The sequence below is a fragment of the Apostichopus japonicus genome, chromosome 2 (genome assembly GCF_037975245.1).
Source record: "Apostichopus japonicus isolate 1M-3 chromosome 2, ASM3797524v1, whole genome shotgun sequence".
NCBI lineage: Eukaryota > Metazoa > Echinodermata > Holothuroidea > Aspidochirotida > Stichopodidae > Apostichopus > Apostichopus japonicus.
The window spans coordinates 23088395-23105783 of record NC_092562.1 but is presented as its reverse complement, the minus strand read 5'-3'; the positions used below and the strand labels follow the sequence as shown (position 1 = coordinate 23105783).

Genomic DNA, 17389 nt, shown 5'->3' with positions numbered 1-17389 from the left:
ATGCTGATGAAGGAATAGTTTTAAGTATGGATGAGGTGAATAGTAGGCACAACGAAGTGTATTGGAGAAAAGATGGGGGTGCTTCCTTTAACCATGGTTCTCTTACTCTGAATGTACCTCAAAATGGAGGAAGAATTAGTTTATCAGATGCTGGAATTTATGAGTGTTATCATAATACTCAACGTAACAACGCTGTACAAGGACTTCAGCGGATCATTGTTCGAGGTAACAAACATTTTCTATCAATCAAAAATGTATCCTAATCATTTAAGAAGTTTTTGCAATATAAGCATTTCCAAAGTTTCAGTTCAAGAGATTAATTATATGAGTATCATTGATCATCATGTGGCTTGTACTAACTTTTCTGAGAACAACTGTTTAACAGTAAAGTTTTTCAATGAAAAGTGAAATTCAAATGAGGAACTGTCAGTATGATGCTTTACCTTTGCCTTAAGTACTATACTATGAATGTGTGAAGTTTGATATTTATCCTTGGATATAAACTCCACATTTGACATGTATCAGTAAGACATGTAACAATTGTGACATAATGTGAATAAGACTTAAATCCAGGGAGCTTTTGATCTTGATTTATGCTTGAACAAATTATCTACATATATCAGTGACATCTCAAATTAATCACATGATATTAAATGAGGTCTCTAATTGTCAGTTCAATAAAGTCATAATGATATTTGTAGGCAATAATTAATAGTATTCACCCTTCTTATTAGTTTCCTGTGTGTTGTGTTACCTACTATAATGTGCCAATTCCTTCGTCAGAAGAGTCGAGTTGAATCAATCTAAATTGAACCCTTCACATTTCTTGTCGAATATTATGTTTTCACTTGACTCAATTCTAGTAGAGTAGAGCAGAGTCCTAAATTCACTGAATAATGAGTCTTCCCGTTGACTTGAGTCAGTTATTTGAGACATTTATGAGTAAGATTGCATTCTCATCCCTTTTTCATCATAGAAAAGCACTGAGGGAATAGCATTTGTCATTAGGTATTATCCAAACATTACTCAGCAATGCCACCCACCTTACAGTATGTATTTATAAGATAAAGTGGTGATTTCCTTCTATTCGTACCTGTACTGAATGCCCTCCTTAAATTTTCCTTACCTATGTAGGCTTGTAATCCATGTTATTCTAGTGTGGTGTTCTCTCCCTTTAGCTTGCCCTGCAGATCACTGGGGTCCTCCAGATTGCATCGGCATCTGTGACAATTGTTACAATGGAGGTGTCTGTGATGACACAACTGGAGAGTGCATCTGCCCTGTTGGATTTAAAGGTCCAAACTGTCTCTCAGGTAAGAGTACTTTTGTGTGTCTGGAGAATTCTACAGCCCATCAACAAATGCAGTGTATAACTATCAAACCTTTAACAAAAACTTTAAATAGTTTTAGTGAAAAGAAATACACATAAAAACCTAATTTATGGATTGTGTCTGTTTGTTGGCTGTTTGGCCAAAGGTAGAGATACAAGAGCAACAGTTTCCCAGTAAACCAGAAAATTCTTATCTGATGTGTTTACAACTTTTTCGGAGAGTCATGTGTACATTAAGAGACAATACTACTCAACCAAAACTTAGATGTAAATTCAATTAGAAATATTCACTTTTGGTTCATAACTACTAGAAGTTAATAAATTATAAAAAGAATCTTACAAAACTTGTGTTATTTTAGACAAAACCTGTGATTTAAGTCAAAGTTGTGATTTAAGTCAAAATTGTGATTTAAGTCAAAAATTAAACCATTTGTGTGTGAGGGACAGAATGTGCATCAAATGATATATAATATATAAGATAGGTTGATTGAGTTCTTACTTTATATTTACATTTTTACTTATAAATTATATACACTATAAATCTAGTGCCAAAAATATTTTCAAAAGATTTGAGAAAAATTATAAGTCAGGTTCAAATTTAAGACATGTTTTCAGATGGAGAAATTGCTTTGCTATACAGTATGTGAGATTCTTCAAATTATTAACAAATTAAAACCTTAACTTATACAATTTACATTAACAAATATTAAGTGGTGGCAAGCATTTTGAAATGTTCCGAGGGGACTGAAGTTTTATATGAAGGACAGACTTTCTGCGCCATGGATGGAATTTAGAACAGCTGTTACATTAGTCATTTCACCAAGGAATTGCTGCGGAAACCAATTTTCATTTACACACAAAGGGTAGTCACATGAAAAATATGTTCTGTAACCAAAGTGGTCCAAATGTAAAAGCCCTTTGAAAACTGCTGCAAATATATCACTGGAACTTTTTACTTTTTTGGAAATTAATAAGTTTTCAGTATAATGAGTCACAATGCTCAGAATAATGTTTTGTTGGGTTTTTCTTGCATGATACGATGTAAAAACAGCAACAACTATCTTACTTTTAAATGCATCTTTACATCAAATTGATACATTTTTGAGAAGCATTGGTTGTCAAATTCGCTTAGGAGGCATAGAAAGCCTATTATTTAAGTTCCATATGATTCTATAAGAGGTGAGGCGATAGTCGACAGTGCAATAGACTCACATTCACATGAAGAGATGCACAACTGACCTGCTGGTACTCACCAAGTAAACATCATTCCGTGAGATGGCTGATTATCGCAAAGAAAAAAAAGAACTATTTAGTCCCCTTTCTGTACAAGGACTAATTAGAAACTTACAATTACAGATGATGATTTAGTCATGATGGTATATAGTTAGCATCAGGGATACTGTGCATTACAACTTTGCTATTTCATTTAAGTCAGAGTAAAAAAAAGCAATGTCAGAATATTGTCATGCTACGTAAAGCTTGAAAAATATGGAAGTGGTAATGAGAGTACATAAAAGTTCCCTTACTAAATTCTGTTTTCTGCGTATCATTTAATGTATATATTTCATTTCCAGCCTGTGATCCATTGGGTAGATTTGGATTCAACTGTGAGTTCCAATGTTTCGAAGGTGGAGAGTTTGCTTCCGCCTGCAGAGATGACATGTTTTGTTTACCAGATCCATTTGGCGTTAGATGTGCCTCTGGATTCAGAGGCCTCGATTGCAGAACAGGTAGGTTTCTTCATTCATCAAGCAATGAAAGCACGACTGGGAAGCTTACGTACATACAGTACTGATTTCGCCTAACTCCCGTTGAAAAAAAATCAACGATCGATAACAAAAGTTAAAAATCGATAAAAAATAGTTGAAAATCGGTTAATTTCGTTGACAAGATTTAGACTACTGCGGGCACGGTTGTCAACGAAGTTTCAACGAAATTTCCACGAAAGTTATCGCGATCAAAAACCGCAAAGGCAATTCTAGACATATCAAGGTTGTGACTTGCGTTGAATCCTTAGTGTAACTACAGCCGTTTTCAGACTCTACCAGAAGTTGCCGAGGAATATTACAAACGTTGCAAAAGTTTGATTGTATATAAGACGGAGTAAGTTCTGTATTAGGTGTTTGAAAAATGATTTGGCTAGGATAATAAAAACTAGTCTTGGTCGATCGTAACAAGCACATTCTATGACTCTTAAGTTATAGGCTAGTATTAAACTAGGATAAGTTTAAGTTAAGTCACCAAGGAACGCAGTGTCAGAAAAAACAAGAAAAAAATATCAACAATGAAACAGTCGTAGCTTGATATCAAAGAGATCTTTATTTCCAATAAATTCCTGTGTTTCTTGACGCACTACAGTACCGTTTACTACAGAACCGCACTCACTTTCAAACTTTTCTGAGAGCGCATTCCGTCCAAAAAATCTCCCCGACTTCAATGCACGCAAAAAAAAAAAACTGTTATTTTCCCCCTAACCCGTTACTGTAAGTTGCCCGCGAAAGCAGATGGACTGCCCTGGTAAGGTCGCAGCCTGGGTCTGGGCCACCTATAGTATGCTGCTTACATGTGCATTCCCTACCCTGGATATCCCCACCACCAAACTTTTTGGAAGGCTTACAGTAGTCCAATCATAAACTTGGCTTTGTCAAATTCACGCCTACCTTATGTTAATTAGCATAGTATTTATCTTCGTGGGGGGTTTAGCACTGCAGAACCTTCATGGCTGGCTGCCTCTAGAAGCAAACATTATTTTACCCCTACTGTTCGTAATGGAATGGATGTTATCTGTTACTTAGTTAATTGAAAACCAAATATTCATACATATATATATATAAGTAGAACAATCCAGCAGGGATAGAAAGTTTATCTTGAATGAACCAATCAAAAGTCGTGCTATTAATAAAACTTGAAAACACCTGGCCAGCAAGAGAGTTGCAAACAATTGTTTCCATGACTACTAAGAAAATAAAGCAGTGACTTGGGGCCCACGTTGGGTAGATTTCTGTGGAAAATGAATATATTTTCATTGCTTATTTGAGTATTGTATATTGGGAAGAGCTGATCAAACATTACTGGGGAGGGCTTTCAACTGGCCTGACGGCTTTCAACTGGCCTGACGGCATGTATAAGTTTATTTTAATGAGTAGGGGGAGTTTTTATGAGTCTCCCGGTATGCGTCACATGAGAAGTAAATGTTTTGTTTTTCGGTTTTATCATCGTTTTTCAAGTGGAACAACTCATAAAATCATGTCAAATGAAAATAATATATATTTGAATATCCTTCCTTAGTTTTACTAATCAGGAATGCTTGATAAGGCATGCAATGCATCGTTCGAAAATGTAATTTTAAAGTAGAATTGAAAATGAACGACATAAAACAATATCTGTGAAGCGTGTGGAGCACAACTTTGAATATTCGTTGTGAAAGAAAACATAATGAACGATGTTTACTGCGTAAATAAGTTTCGCGGAACTGGTATAGAGAAATTACGTACTGCAGCTTACGTCAGAGAAGCTCATAAATGACACAGGTGGATAGAGCGCATCAAAATTCGGTTCAGGAAATCCCTATACAGCCGACAAAAGTCGATGTCTCCTTCCGTTTTCGAGTTATAAGCGGTTTTGTGTTTTTGCGATATGGTTTTCAGTATATTTTCATTGAATAAGGGCGTTTTGTTGTGTGTGTTTAAATAAGGGTGTGACCTATCAGATATTTCGCTAACCATTTCACCGTATCGCCTGCCGGTCGGTTAAACGTTTAAACGCCGTTTCCCGATTGCGGCTTTTTCGACGCACCGTTACTGGACTTTTAATGAAAATAGGACGTTATGAGTACAATAATTAAGGTTTTCTTTTCCAGCAGGTAGCAATTCAGGCAGCAAGACAACGATCAATGTATGTTAATTACTAATTAGGCCCAATAATATTGCGAACCTTTCGTGTAATAATAATTGTCTAACACACATGATCAGTATTCGTGGTCTTCAGAAGTTCAGATCACTGAATTTATATATCTCGGCCTTCGGCAAGGTCGTAACTTTTGAAGAAAAAAAAACAATATATTTGTCTATCAATCACAAGATTTTAAACAAAAACTCGCATAAATTAGCAAACTTAAACACCTTTCCTACTTACTCATTAAAAGTCATGTTAAGAAAACAAATTACGCACGCACGTGTTGTGCAATGGGTTGTAAAAATCAAGCTGAAATTGGTTCGAGCAGCCTCCGATTTCATTTTCTTTCTCTTGTGTCACATACATGATACAGTACCTTACATTTGATACAAAAGTTACTTCAAACAACAGCTTCCCAAAATTTGTGTCGCAATAGGTTAAGATTTAACCACGCTGCGCAGTACCATTTATAATTTGCATATTACACTCGGCGTCCAGATGGCGGGAGAATATAACATCATGTTCAATGTGTTGTGTCGTTCTCATGGTGCGATGAACTTGGGCAAGTTGCCAAGTTCGAATGTCAATGACCTACTTATGTTCTGTGACCAATGTCAGTGGGAATTATGTGTGTAAAAACTCGGGTTTTTCCATTTGTTATATATATAGAAGTTTTTCCGTAAGCGGAGCGAATTTTAGGGCGGCTCGTTGATTGTGAGGAAGCACTTATCTAAGCATCAATATTTGTGAAAAATATCGTAAGTTTTTCATTTTCATTCGTTTTCTTTTATGTTTGCCGCAATCGCGCCCGCAATGCATGCACAGCATAATATCATGTGTGAAAAAATGGCTGTACACGTGCGGACCTGAGAGAGCAAACTGGGCTCGTGTTGTTAATGTTATGACGGTACTTTCTAGAACGACCATTTGCGTCTTTTGGGGTCAACATATTTTCACACAGGATTTCACCATGCCATTGATCGATGTACACGGGTGATATGTCGCAAATATAAACTGAGAAAACGAATTGACGACACTATCATGAGCTCATGACTATTGGCCTACTACTTTAGTTATATTAAACACATTATTCATGCCTAAAACATTGTTTTTCTGTTTTTATAGATAGTTTGCAGTACATTACTAAGTTTTTTACATATTTTAAAATAATTTTCATGTTTAAAAGTAAACAAACTAGAAAAAATAAAAAGAGAAAACGCCTTTTGAAAAATGGAAGCGTCCTCGCAGAATGGGCGGGGCATCTTTATTTTGCTTCAAGTTACATATTTTCACTCAGAAACAAAGTTTCATACTCCAACTCTAATAAAAAAAAAAAAAATTTACATCTCTAAAAAATAACTATTTTTCGTAATCTGCAAGTAAACCAAGTTTATATGTCCATTCATTGTTATTTAAATGGTTAAACAGCACTCTAATTTATCTGGGAGGGTGCCTCGTGGTACATAGCTTTGACTGCAATCTCTCTTACGGCCTGGCGAAGTTAAGACTTATGTCACTGTGTTTGGGGTTCTCAGTTAGAAAACGTCCCCCGTCAGTTTCACTACATGTTTCTTTGAGTGTCACTACTCATGCAAGTACAGGAATGCTCTTGAGAAAATTCCTGCCTTCAAACGACTGTTCCAAAGTCTAATCAATACTAATAAACGAAATTGCTCGTTTTCCGACGTTTCGCGTAACCTCACATTGACCTTCTATTTCGTTTAAAAAAGAATTTCAACGTATCGTTGAAAATTCCACGAAGGAAATGACTGAAATAACCAATCGTTAAAATTCGGGGAATTTCGATAAAAATCGGGGAATTTCGATGAAAAAACGTCGAAATTCTGTTGTTTTCCTTTTAACGAATTTTAATGGGAATTAAGCGAAATCAGTACTGTAGAACAGAATAAACAAAAAAAAATGGTGTCCCCATGATAACAGATCACCCAGTAGTGCTTGAAAGAAATAAGGTTACATGATCGTTTGCGACCAGTTATCTGATGATCGGCACAGAGACGTGACACTCAAGTTACAACATGCTGTACGGTTATCACATACTGTATACCATATATATATAAATATACACATAGTTATGAGTACAGTACTGATTTCGCTTTAACTCCCGTTAAAATTTGTTTAAAGAGATATAACCCAAGTTCTTCGTTTTTTAACGATTGGTTATCTCAGTCCTTTCCTTCGTGGAATTTTCAACGATGCGTTGAAATTCTTTTTTTAAACGAAATAAAAGGTCATATATGTGGTTACGCGAAACGTGGGAAAACGCGTAACTTCGTTTATTAATATCAGTTAGACTTTGGTACAGTCGTTTGAAAGAGGGAATTTTTATAAGAGCATTCTCAGGCTTGCATGAGTAGTAAAATTCAAAGAAACAAGTAGTTAAACTGACGGCCCCCGGGACGTTTTCTGACTGTGAACCCCAAACACAGTGACATAAGTCTTAACTTGGCCAGGCTGCAGTACAAGCTATGTACCACGAGGCACCCTTCCAAATAAGTTGAAGTTCTGTTTAACCATTTAAATAACAATTAATGGACATATAAACTTGGTTTACTTGCAGATTATGAAAAATAGTTATTTTTAAGAGATGTAAATTTGGTTTTTTATGAGAGTTGTAGTATGAAACTTGTTTCCGAGCGAAAACATGTTACTTCAAGCAAAATAAAGATGCCCCGCCCATTCTGCAAGGATGCTTCCATTTTTCAAAAAGGCATTTTCTCTTTTTATTTTTTCTATTTTGTTTCCTCTTTAAACATGAAAATTATTTAAAAATATGTGAAGAACTGAGTAATGTACTGCAAACTATCTATAAAAAACAGAAAAACGATGTTGTAGGCATGAATAATGTGTTCAATATAACTAAAGTAGTAGGCCAATAGTCATAAGCTCATGATAGTGTCGTCAATTCGTTTTCTCAGTTTGTATTTGCGACATATATCACCCGTGTACATCGATCAATGGCATGGTGAAATCCCGTGTGAAAATATGTTGACCCCAAAAGACGCAAATAGTCGTTCTAGAAAGTACCGTCATAACATTAACAACACAAGGCCAGTTTGCTCTCTCAGGTCCGCACGTGTACAGCCATTTTTTCACACATGGTTTTATGCTGTCTATGCATTGCGGGCGGGATTGCGGCAAACATAAAAGAAAATGAATGAATATGAAAAACTTACGATATTTTTCACAAATATTGATGCTTAGATAAGTGCTTCCTCACAATCAACGAGCCGCCCTAAAATTCGCTCCGCTTAAGTAAAACTTCTTTATATATAACACATGGAAAACTACAGAAGCGTAGAAGGGACATTGCATTGACGAGTTACCAACTTGACAAAACGACAATTATCTGCAAATTGACGAGTTGTCGAGATGGTAACGTGACAAAATTTAGAAAATTGACGTTTTGACGAGATAACGGATCTCTTCAATGCAGCAATTGTCTGCAAATTGACGAGTTGCACACTAACTACCAACTCGACAAAATGACAAAATTCAGAAAATTGACGTATTGACGAGATAACAGATCTCGTCAATGCAACAATTTTCTGCAAATTGACGAGTTGCACACTTACTACCATCTCGACAAAATGACAAAATTCAGAGAATTTACGTTTTGACAAGATAACGGATCTCGTCAATGCATCAATTTTCTGCAAATTGACGAGTTGCACACTTACTACCATCTCGACAAAATGACAAAAACCTGAAAATTGACGTTTAGACGAGATAACGGATCTCGTCAATGCATCAATTTTCTGCAAATTGACGAGTTGCACACTTACTACCATCTCGACAAGTTGACACAATTCAGAAAATTGACGTTTTGACGAGTTAACGGATCTCATCAATGCATCAATTTTCTGCAAATTGACGAGTTGCACACTAACTACCATCTCGACAAAAATCAGAAAATTGTCGTTTTGACGAAATAACGAATCTTGTCAATGCATCAATTTTCTGCAAATTGACGAGTTGCACACTAACTACCATCTCGACAAGATGACAAAAATCAGAAAATTGTCGTTTTGACGAGATAACGGATCTCGTCAATGCATCAATTTTCTGCAAATTGACGAGTTGCACACCATCTCGACAAAATGACAAAATTCAGAAAATTGACGTTTTGACGAGATTACGGATCTCGTCAATGCATCAATTTTCTGCAAATTGACGAGTTGCACACTAACTACCATCTCGACAAAATGACAAAAATTCCGAAAATTGTCGTTTTGACGAGATAACGGATCTCATCAATGCATCAATTTTCTGCAAATTGACGAGTTGCACACTTACTACCATCTTGACAAAATGACAAAATTCAGAAAATTGACGTTTTGACGAGATAACGGATCTCATCAATGCATCAATTTTCTGCAAATTGACGAGTTGCACACTAACTACCATCTCAACAAGTTGACGAAATTCAGAAAATTGACGTTTTGACGAGATAACGGATCTCGTCAATGCATCAATTTTCTGCAAATTGACGAGTTGCACACTAACTACCATCTCGATGAGATGACAAAATTCAGAAAATTGACGTTTTGACAAGTTAACGGATCTCATCAATGCAGCAATTCCCACTGCCATTGGTCACAGAACATAAGTAGGTCATTGAACTTTGCCCAAGTTCATTGCGCCATGGGAACGACACAACACATTTAACATGATGTTACATCTCCTGCCATCTGGACGCCGAGTGTAAATTTTGATGTTATATGCAAATTATGGTACTGCGCAGCGCGATTGCGACACAAATTTTGGGAAGCTGTTGTTGAAGTAACTTTTGTATCAAATGTAAGGTACTGTATCATGTCTGTGACACAAGAGAAAGAAAATGAAATCGGAGGCTGTTCAAACCAGTTTCAACTTGATTTTTACAACCCATCGCACAACATGTGCGTGCGTGATTTGTTTTCTTAACATGACTTTTAATAAGTAAGCAGGAAAGGTTGGTAAGTTTGCTAATTTATGCGAGTTTTTGTTTAAAATCTTGTGATAGATAGACAAATATATTGTTTTTTTCTTCAAAAGTTACGATGTTGCCGAAGACCGAGTTATATAAATTCAGTGATCTGAACTTCTGAAGACCACGAATACTGATCATGTGTGTTATTCTTTTCAGCAATTATTACACGAAAGGTTCGCAATATTAACGGGCCTAATTAGTAATTAACATACATTGATCGTTGTCTTGATGCCTGAATTGCTACCTGCTGGAAAAAAAACCTTAATTATTGTACTCATAATGTCCTATTTTCATTAAAAGTTGAGTGACGGTGCGTCGGATAAGCCGCGATCGGGAAACAGCGTTTAACCGACCGGCAGGCGATACGGTGAAACGGTTAGCGAAATATCTGTTACAGTAGGTCACACCCTTACTTAAACACACACAAAAAAACGACCTTATTGAATGAAAATATACTAAAAACCATATCGCAAAAACACAAAATCGCTTATAACTGGAAAACGGAAGGAAATATCGACTTTTGTCGGCTGTGTAGGGATTTTCTAAACCGAATTTTGATGCGCTCTATCCACCTGTGTCATTTATGAGCTTCTCTGACGTAAGCTGCAGTACTTAATTTCGCTATACCAGTTCCGCAAAATTTATTTACTGTACGCAATATGCATCGTTCGTTGTTTCTTTCACAACGAATATTCAAAGTTGTGCTTCACACGCTTCACAGATATTGTTTTATGTCGTTCATTTTTCAATTCTACTTTAAAGTTACCGTTTTTGAACGATGCATTGCACGCCTTATCAAACATTCCCGATTAGTAAAACTAAGGAAGGATATTCAAATATATATATATGATTTTATGAGCTGTTCCACTTGAAAAACGATGATAAAACCGAAAAACAAAACATTTACTTCTCATGTGACGCAGACCGGGAGACTCATAAAAACACCCCCTTCTCATTAAATTAAATTTATATGCCGTCAGGCCAGTTGAAAGCCCTCCCCAGTAATGTTTGATGAGCTCTCCCCAATATACAATACTCAAATAAGCAATGAAAATAATATATTCATTTTCCCCAGATTCTCCCAACGGTGGGCCGCAAGCCACTGCTAAATAACAGATGGTAGGCGTGAATTTGACAAAACCAGGTTTCTGATTGGACTAAGCCTCTCAAAAAAGTTTTGTCGCTGGGGATATCCAGGGTAGGGAATTCACATGTAAGCAGCATACTGTAGGTGACCCAGACCCAGGCTGCGACCTTAATTACCAGGGCAGTCCATCTGCATTTGCGGGCAACTTTGGGTTTGGGGGAAAATAACAATAACATCCAATAAAAAAACGATTTTTTGGACAGAATGCGCTCTCAGAAAAGTTTGAAAGTGAGCGCGGTTCGTAGTAAACAGTACTGTAGTTCGTCAGTAACAAAGGAATTTATTGGATATAAAAATCTCTTTGATATCCGGCTACGACTGTTTCATTGTGGATATTTTATTTTTTTTATTTCTTGTTTTTCTGACGCTGCATTCCTTGGTGAGTTAACTTAAACTTATCTTAGTTAAATACTAGCCTATAACTTTAGAGTTGTAGAATTTGCTTATCAAAATCGATCAAGACTAGTTTTTATTATCATAGCCAAATCATTTTTCAAACACCTTGTACAGAACTTCTCTATCTACAATCAAACTTTTGTAATATTCCTCGGCAACTTCTGGTAGAGTCACAACCTTGATATGTCTAGAATTGCCTTTGCGGTTTTTGATCGCGATAACTTTCGTAGAAATTTCGTTGACAACCGTGCCCGCATTAGTCTAAATCTTGTCAACGAAATAATTCGTTTTTAACCGATTTTCAACTTTTTTTTATCGATTTTCAACATTTGTTATCGGTCGTTGATTTTTTTTCAACGGGAGTTAAGCGAAATCAGTACTGTAGTACATATCTTATTTAAAAAAGAATGGGTTTTTCAGATGTGTAAGTAAGCTTCACAATGCTGTTTAAAAATAAAATTTACAAATATTTATATATTAATCATAGCGTATAACCATGGCTTATAACAGATGCTACTACTGGCCTGTATTTGAGTCTTTGGCAACCTTTACTAAATTGAGCCCTTTAAGATTTAACTAATGGCACTGTGTTTACACAGGTCTATCATTTATATTGCATGAAGTAACTTACAATGCATGTTTTTCAAGCATAATATATGTGTATATTCTAGAAATTATCTCCTTAAAGGGTGTGAAGACTCGCGAAACGGTAATCTGACCTAGTTTTGAATGAGGTGTAACAGAAGTGTTAGGCATCACCATCGATCCCAGAAAATACACACAAAGCTTGCTACCGTCGGTAATTAGACACTGGTGTACAGTCAATACATACAGCTAAGGTCAATACCCACAACACAGTGTACATAGCAGTGTGGACATCTCAAATCTAGATAAAAGATAACAAGGTATCACATTTCATACTGTCTGCATTTTGTAGCGACCAGAAGAAAACTTAACTCGCAAGCAACGGAAAGTTAACTTTTTCAGAGCGTGGCACACGGTTTGGGGCGAGTCTTCAAAGCCTTTATTTGCTCTACTGAGATTATCAGCTGATTTCATTTATATGTATCGTAACCTTTTTATATGTTTCATGTTGTCCTTCGCGTAAATTTGGTGCTAACTGTTTACAGACTTGTCATTGTTTTAGTGGTGATTGCAATAGTATCACAGGTGTTTGCACCTATAATGGCGGATGTCAGAGAGGATACTCTGGAACAAACTGTCAAAGTAGGTTTTATTCACAGTTGAAATCTTATCAAACAACCAATATAAGAAAGGGAAATCTTTGCAAATCACAAAAGAATATGATAATTTCCCAAGTTACCCAGTAATGTTTGTTTTTATTTCTTAAAAACATTCTTCTCAAATATGTTCAAGTTTCACATTTCTTTCTTTCTATACAAATATTTTGTTATTTAATAGAGTGACAGGTTTAATCTTTGTTACCATATATTAACATGTATACCTTTAAACTGTTCATTAAGTAGTATCAGAAGAGATGGAGGAAAGGTGAGATATTCAATTGAACAAGATCATTTTCAGTATTATAGTATAAATATATATATATAGTGAAAACATAGACCATGTGGTCTCCAAAGAAGGTGAATTACAAACCATGTAATACACCAGGGACATTGACTTGAGGAGTACGAAATATGATTATTTTTATTTTAAACTTTGTGCTCCCCTACCTTCCTCAGCAAAACCATAAGAGTAAATGGTTACCAATTATATACCAGACATAAATATTGCCAGTAAATTATACAACAATCAATACAATTTTCTTTCTGCAATTTTGTTTGAATATATGTTAACCAAAAATTTAAAATGGTTTGTATAATATCATTGAAATAGCAAATTTTAACGCCCTGCACCGGACTTTGATATAAATCTAAACATATTATAAAGAAAATCCATGTTTAATCCAAAAGAAAATAAAGATAGGGAAATGTCAAAATTTACAAATAATGAGTACTGTATTAGAAAATATATTGAAATTTTTGGTCCAACTGGGACTTGGTAGTGGAAAGTCAGTCTTTCCATTGACAAGTATTGCTGTAGAAAAAAATAAATATATTCCCAAATACATTACTCCTTTTCTTTTGGAGTACACAATGAATTTTCCTAATATGTATGTATATCTATTTATATATTAAACAATATACAATAATGTTGTCTTTGTTTATTAATTTTTTATAAACATCTCTCTCTGGTTTTCAGTTCCTCAACGATGTAAACAAGGATACTATGGAAATAAATGTCTTTCGAAATGTCATTGCAAGAATGATGCAGCTTGTAACAAAAATACAGGAAGGTGTAGCAATGACCAATGTGCCCAAGGATTCGTCCAGCAAGATCCAAATGGAAATTGTCAAGGTATTGGATCAATATTACCATATACATTATGTTGCTGTTTGCTTGTTCCCTTCTGTTATATTTCAATTATCACTGGTATCGTTCATTGATCCAGTGGAGTTGATGTTTGCTCAATTTTTACTTGAGTGGGCTGAGGGGAGGAGTATATTTATAGTTATTTTGCATGTCAAATTTTCAAGTAACATTGAATGTGTATTTGTCTGTCATTTTCATCTTTCTGCCTCCTGTACTTCCTCTTAATCTTAAATATGTTGGAATTTTCAGATTTGAACTCATACTGTAAACAATGATCATTTCCATGGTTCCACAATTCTCCAAAGCAACTAAAATTATGATATCATGGAGGTTAAAATGTAAACAAAATAAGTAACAGAAAGCTGGAAATTGGTTACAACAGCTATAGTTCAAGTGAAAGACCTATGTTACATTTATTGATGGTTGCAGATGTATGCAGTTTTCTAATTGATTAACCTTGTTTGTCAGATATGTGTACACTCACTGTAAACATACTTTGCTCTCTGTTTTAATACTCTTACCCAGAATGTGCTACAGGATTTTATGGTGAAAACTGTGAACAGGAATGTCACTGCAATGAAGCCTGTCATAATGTCAACGGTACTTGTAATGGCCCATGCAAGACGCCATGGGTTTACTGGAGCCCTACATGTCAGACAGGTACAGTATTATTACTAATTATTAACTAAACTGTAGTATTTAACACAAGTTTAATTGCCAAGGATCAAACCAACCTGACACTCTTGCTAACAAAAGCCTTAAGCATAAAATAAAATTGCAAACAATTTTTGTTTTCCTCAAAAATTATTGTCGAATGTTGGGATCATAAATATTTGATACCAGCAAAGGTTGATATTGTGGACATTGCCCAAACATTAGAAATGAAAACATATCTCCTTCTGAACAAACAAACTGCAATAAAACTTAGCAGCTTACTGTGAATACAAAGTGTATATGGGACTAAGTGCATGATATAGTAGTAGGGTGTTAGGGAAGGAGGATGTAGCACAAAATGATAGATCAAGAAGCATCCATAGCATTGATGATAAAAGTTAGCTGTGGGGTGATCGCATCCCTCCCTCTACCGTATTCCTATTTCCATCCTTGATTATGATAATAGGTTGAAGAGTGAGTCATGGAAATTGGTTTTCTTTCCTCATTTTTAGACGTCACGACCTAACGCAGACAGAAGAAGATGTTATGAACATAATGGTGCTTTAGGGTTGCTTTGATATGAATGACCATAATTATAGTCTGAAGCATGGTTTTATTTATCTTTATGTTAGAAACATCTTCACTAAATTTATAGAAAATGTGGTCACATCACTTTCTTAGAACAAATAGCAGGTTTTATGTCTTGTTTTATTTCTTTTTACCATGCAGGAATTGCTGACATTCAAGTGTCTAAAGTAAATCCTGGAGCAACAGCTGAAATCAACTGCACAGTAGAATCTCCAAATTTCCACATGTCTGTGACAGCTAGATTGTCTGTAACAAAAGCAAATCAAGGTGAAAGTTTTATTGGAGATGTGGGAAATCGAATAGAACTGTCATCTAAATCGATAGTACAATCATACAAGGTTACCAATGTTATGAGTGGAGATGTTTTTAGTTGCTATTTAGCCAATATTAGATATACCGGTAATACCTTGGTGAATAATGGGCAACACTATAGACGGAAAGAAGCAGACCTCTTTGGTAAGTTCATAATGTAAGCTTCTATGATCAGAATGATGAACTTTCTTAGTGTATACATATCAAATGTCCTATTTAAGCTGTCATCATTATGTTTAGTTTGGGCATATTTAGTTATTATTTCTGTCTTGCAATGAACATTGTCATTAAATGAACAAATGTAACAATCCAGCTATAAAATTTGTTTGCGTATAACAGTCCTAATACAGGTATTATTCTTTGGTGTTATATAACTTGACTGAGTTACTTAACCACGCTAATTCAGTGACCCCTTACAAAGGGTGGACAAGGTGTACCTTAACAATAAACAAATAAGCTGTCACTACTTCCAATTTATTGTGTTGGAACCTATAATTACCATTGGAGATCTAGGTATTTTGCATAAAAAATGTAACTTTGATACACAGTTAGTCATTGTTGTGTTTGTCATGTGAACATTGTGATCCCAGGTATGGGTTGAAACACATTTTGGTTACGCCGCTATAAACGAAGTTATCCCTGAATCCTTCCCTTGCTGTAAAGTGTGGATAAGGGGCATGCACCCTTAAAAGAAAATTGTTAAAGGTTCTTAAGTTGTGTTCAAATCTAAGATTACAGACACAAAGGATATTTCATAAAAAATGTGTGGATTTTGTCACAGATTGACATAGATTTGTTAACCTCTTTTTTCAAACGTTACTGTTGTTCCCCTTAAGAAAGGGCGGAAACCTCCAAACACGGTGTCACAAATTCCTGTGACAACCTGTAGCCAGAAAACCATTGTGTGAAAACACAGGGTTTTATATGACACATATCGTCCAAGTTATCTATGTATTCTATCATTAACAGGTTAGATTGTCGCGGTTCTGCCACATGTAGAAACACACATTTCTTCACTTTGTGAAGTATGTTCACATGTTTTAAGCACACATGAAAACAAGTGACTTTATATTTGAAATTGATACCAGGAATATACATGTGCATGTGTTTTATCTGTTGTGTTTAACTTGTGATCACATGTGAATATAGTGTACTTTCGTAAGGGCATGTAGTGATTTCTGATATTTCACTTCTCAAATAATGTAGTATTTCATTTGTTTGTCACAAGAGTACAGTACCGTTCAGATTAAATCGGCCGTGGCATCGTGTATCGTGATGCCCTTATCTTTTTCTATCGTTTTCTATCGTGAAACCTGACTACTGTAAATTTTTTGTACACGATATAACGATATACCACGATCACACGCTATATCGTGATACCAAGCCTTCGTGATAGCAAACATGACTGCTACATTCACGCTAACACGTTATATCGTGAGATCGTGATTTCAAGCTGAGCGCATCACAATTTGTAACTTCGTTTGGGCTTTGGGTTTTTATTATTCACGCTATTTCGTTAAGTTGTAATATCGTGTATCATGAAGTTCCTACTCTACTGTGCGAAAATCGATCTTTACAGGAGTTCCGCCTTGAAAACTTTTTGATGTCAGCTCACAACTTTACACGTTTAACTTTTTATTTAACAACAGTAACGTTACATACGGATAGCGACTTTTCTGTTACTAGT

The 17389-nt window shown here is 35.5% G+C and overlaps 1 protein-coding gene across 4 annotated transcripts in view; it reads left to right on the top strand.

The window, feature by feature from the left end:
* The window catches only part of LOC139982795 (uncharacterized), a 156660-nt gene that overhangs the window by 50789 nt on the left and 88482 nt on the right, over positions 1-17389 (top strand). For all 4 annotated transcript variants that reach the window (XM_071995893.1, XM_071995900.1, XM_071995915.1 and 1 more), the window contains 2 exons: positions 14674-14808; positions 15532-15846. In XM_071995893.1, coding sequence (XP_071851994.1) covers positions 14674-14808; positions 15532-15846 — 450 coding nt within the window. The remainder of the gene's footprint in view (positions 1-14673; positions 14809-15531; positions 15847-17389) is intronic.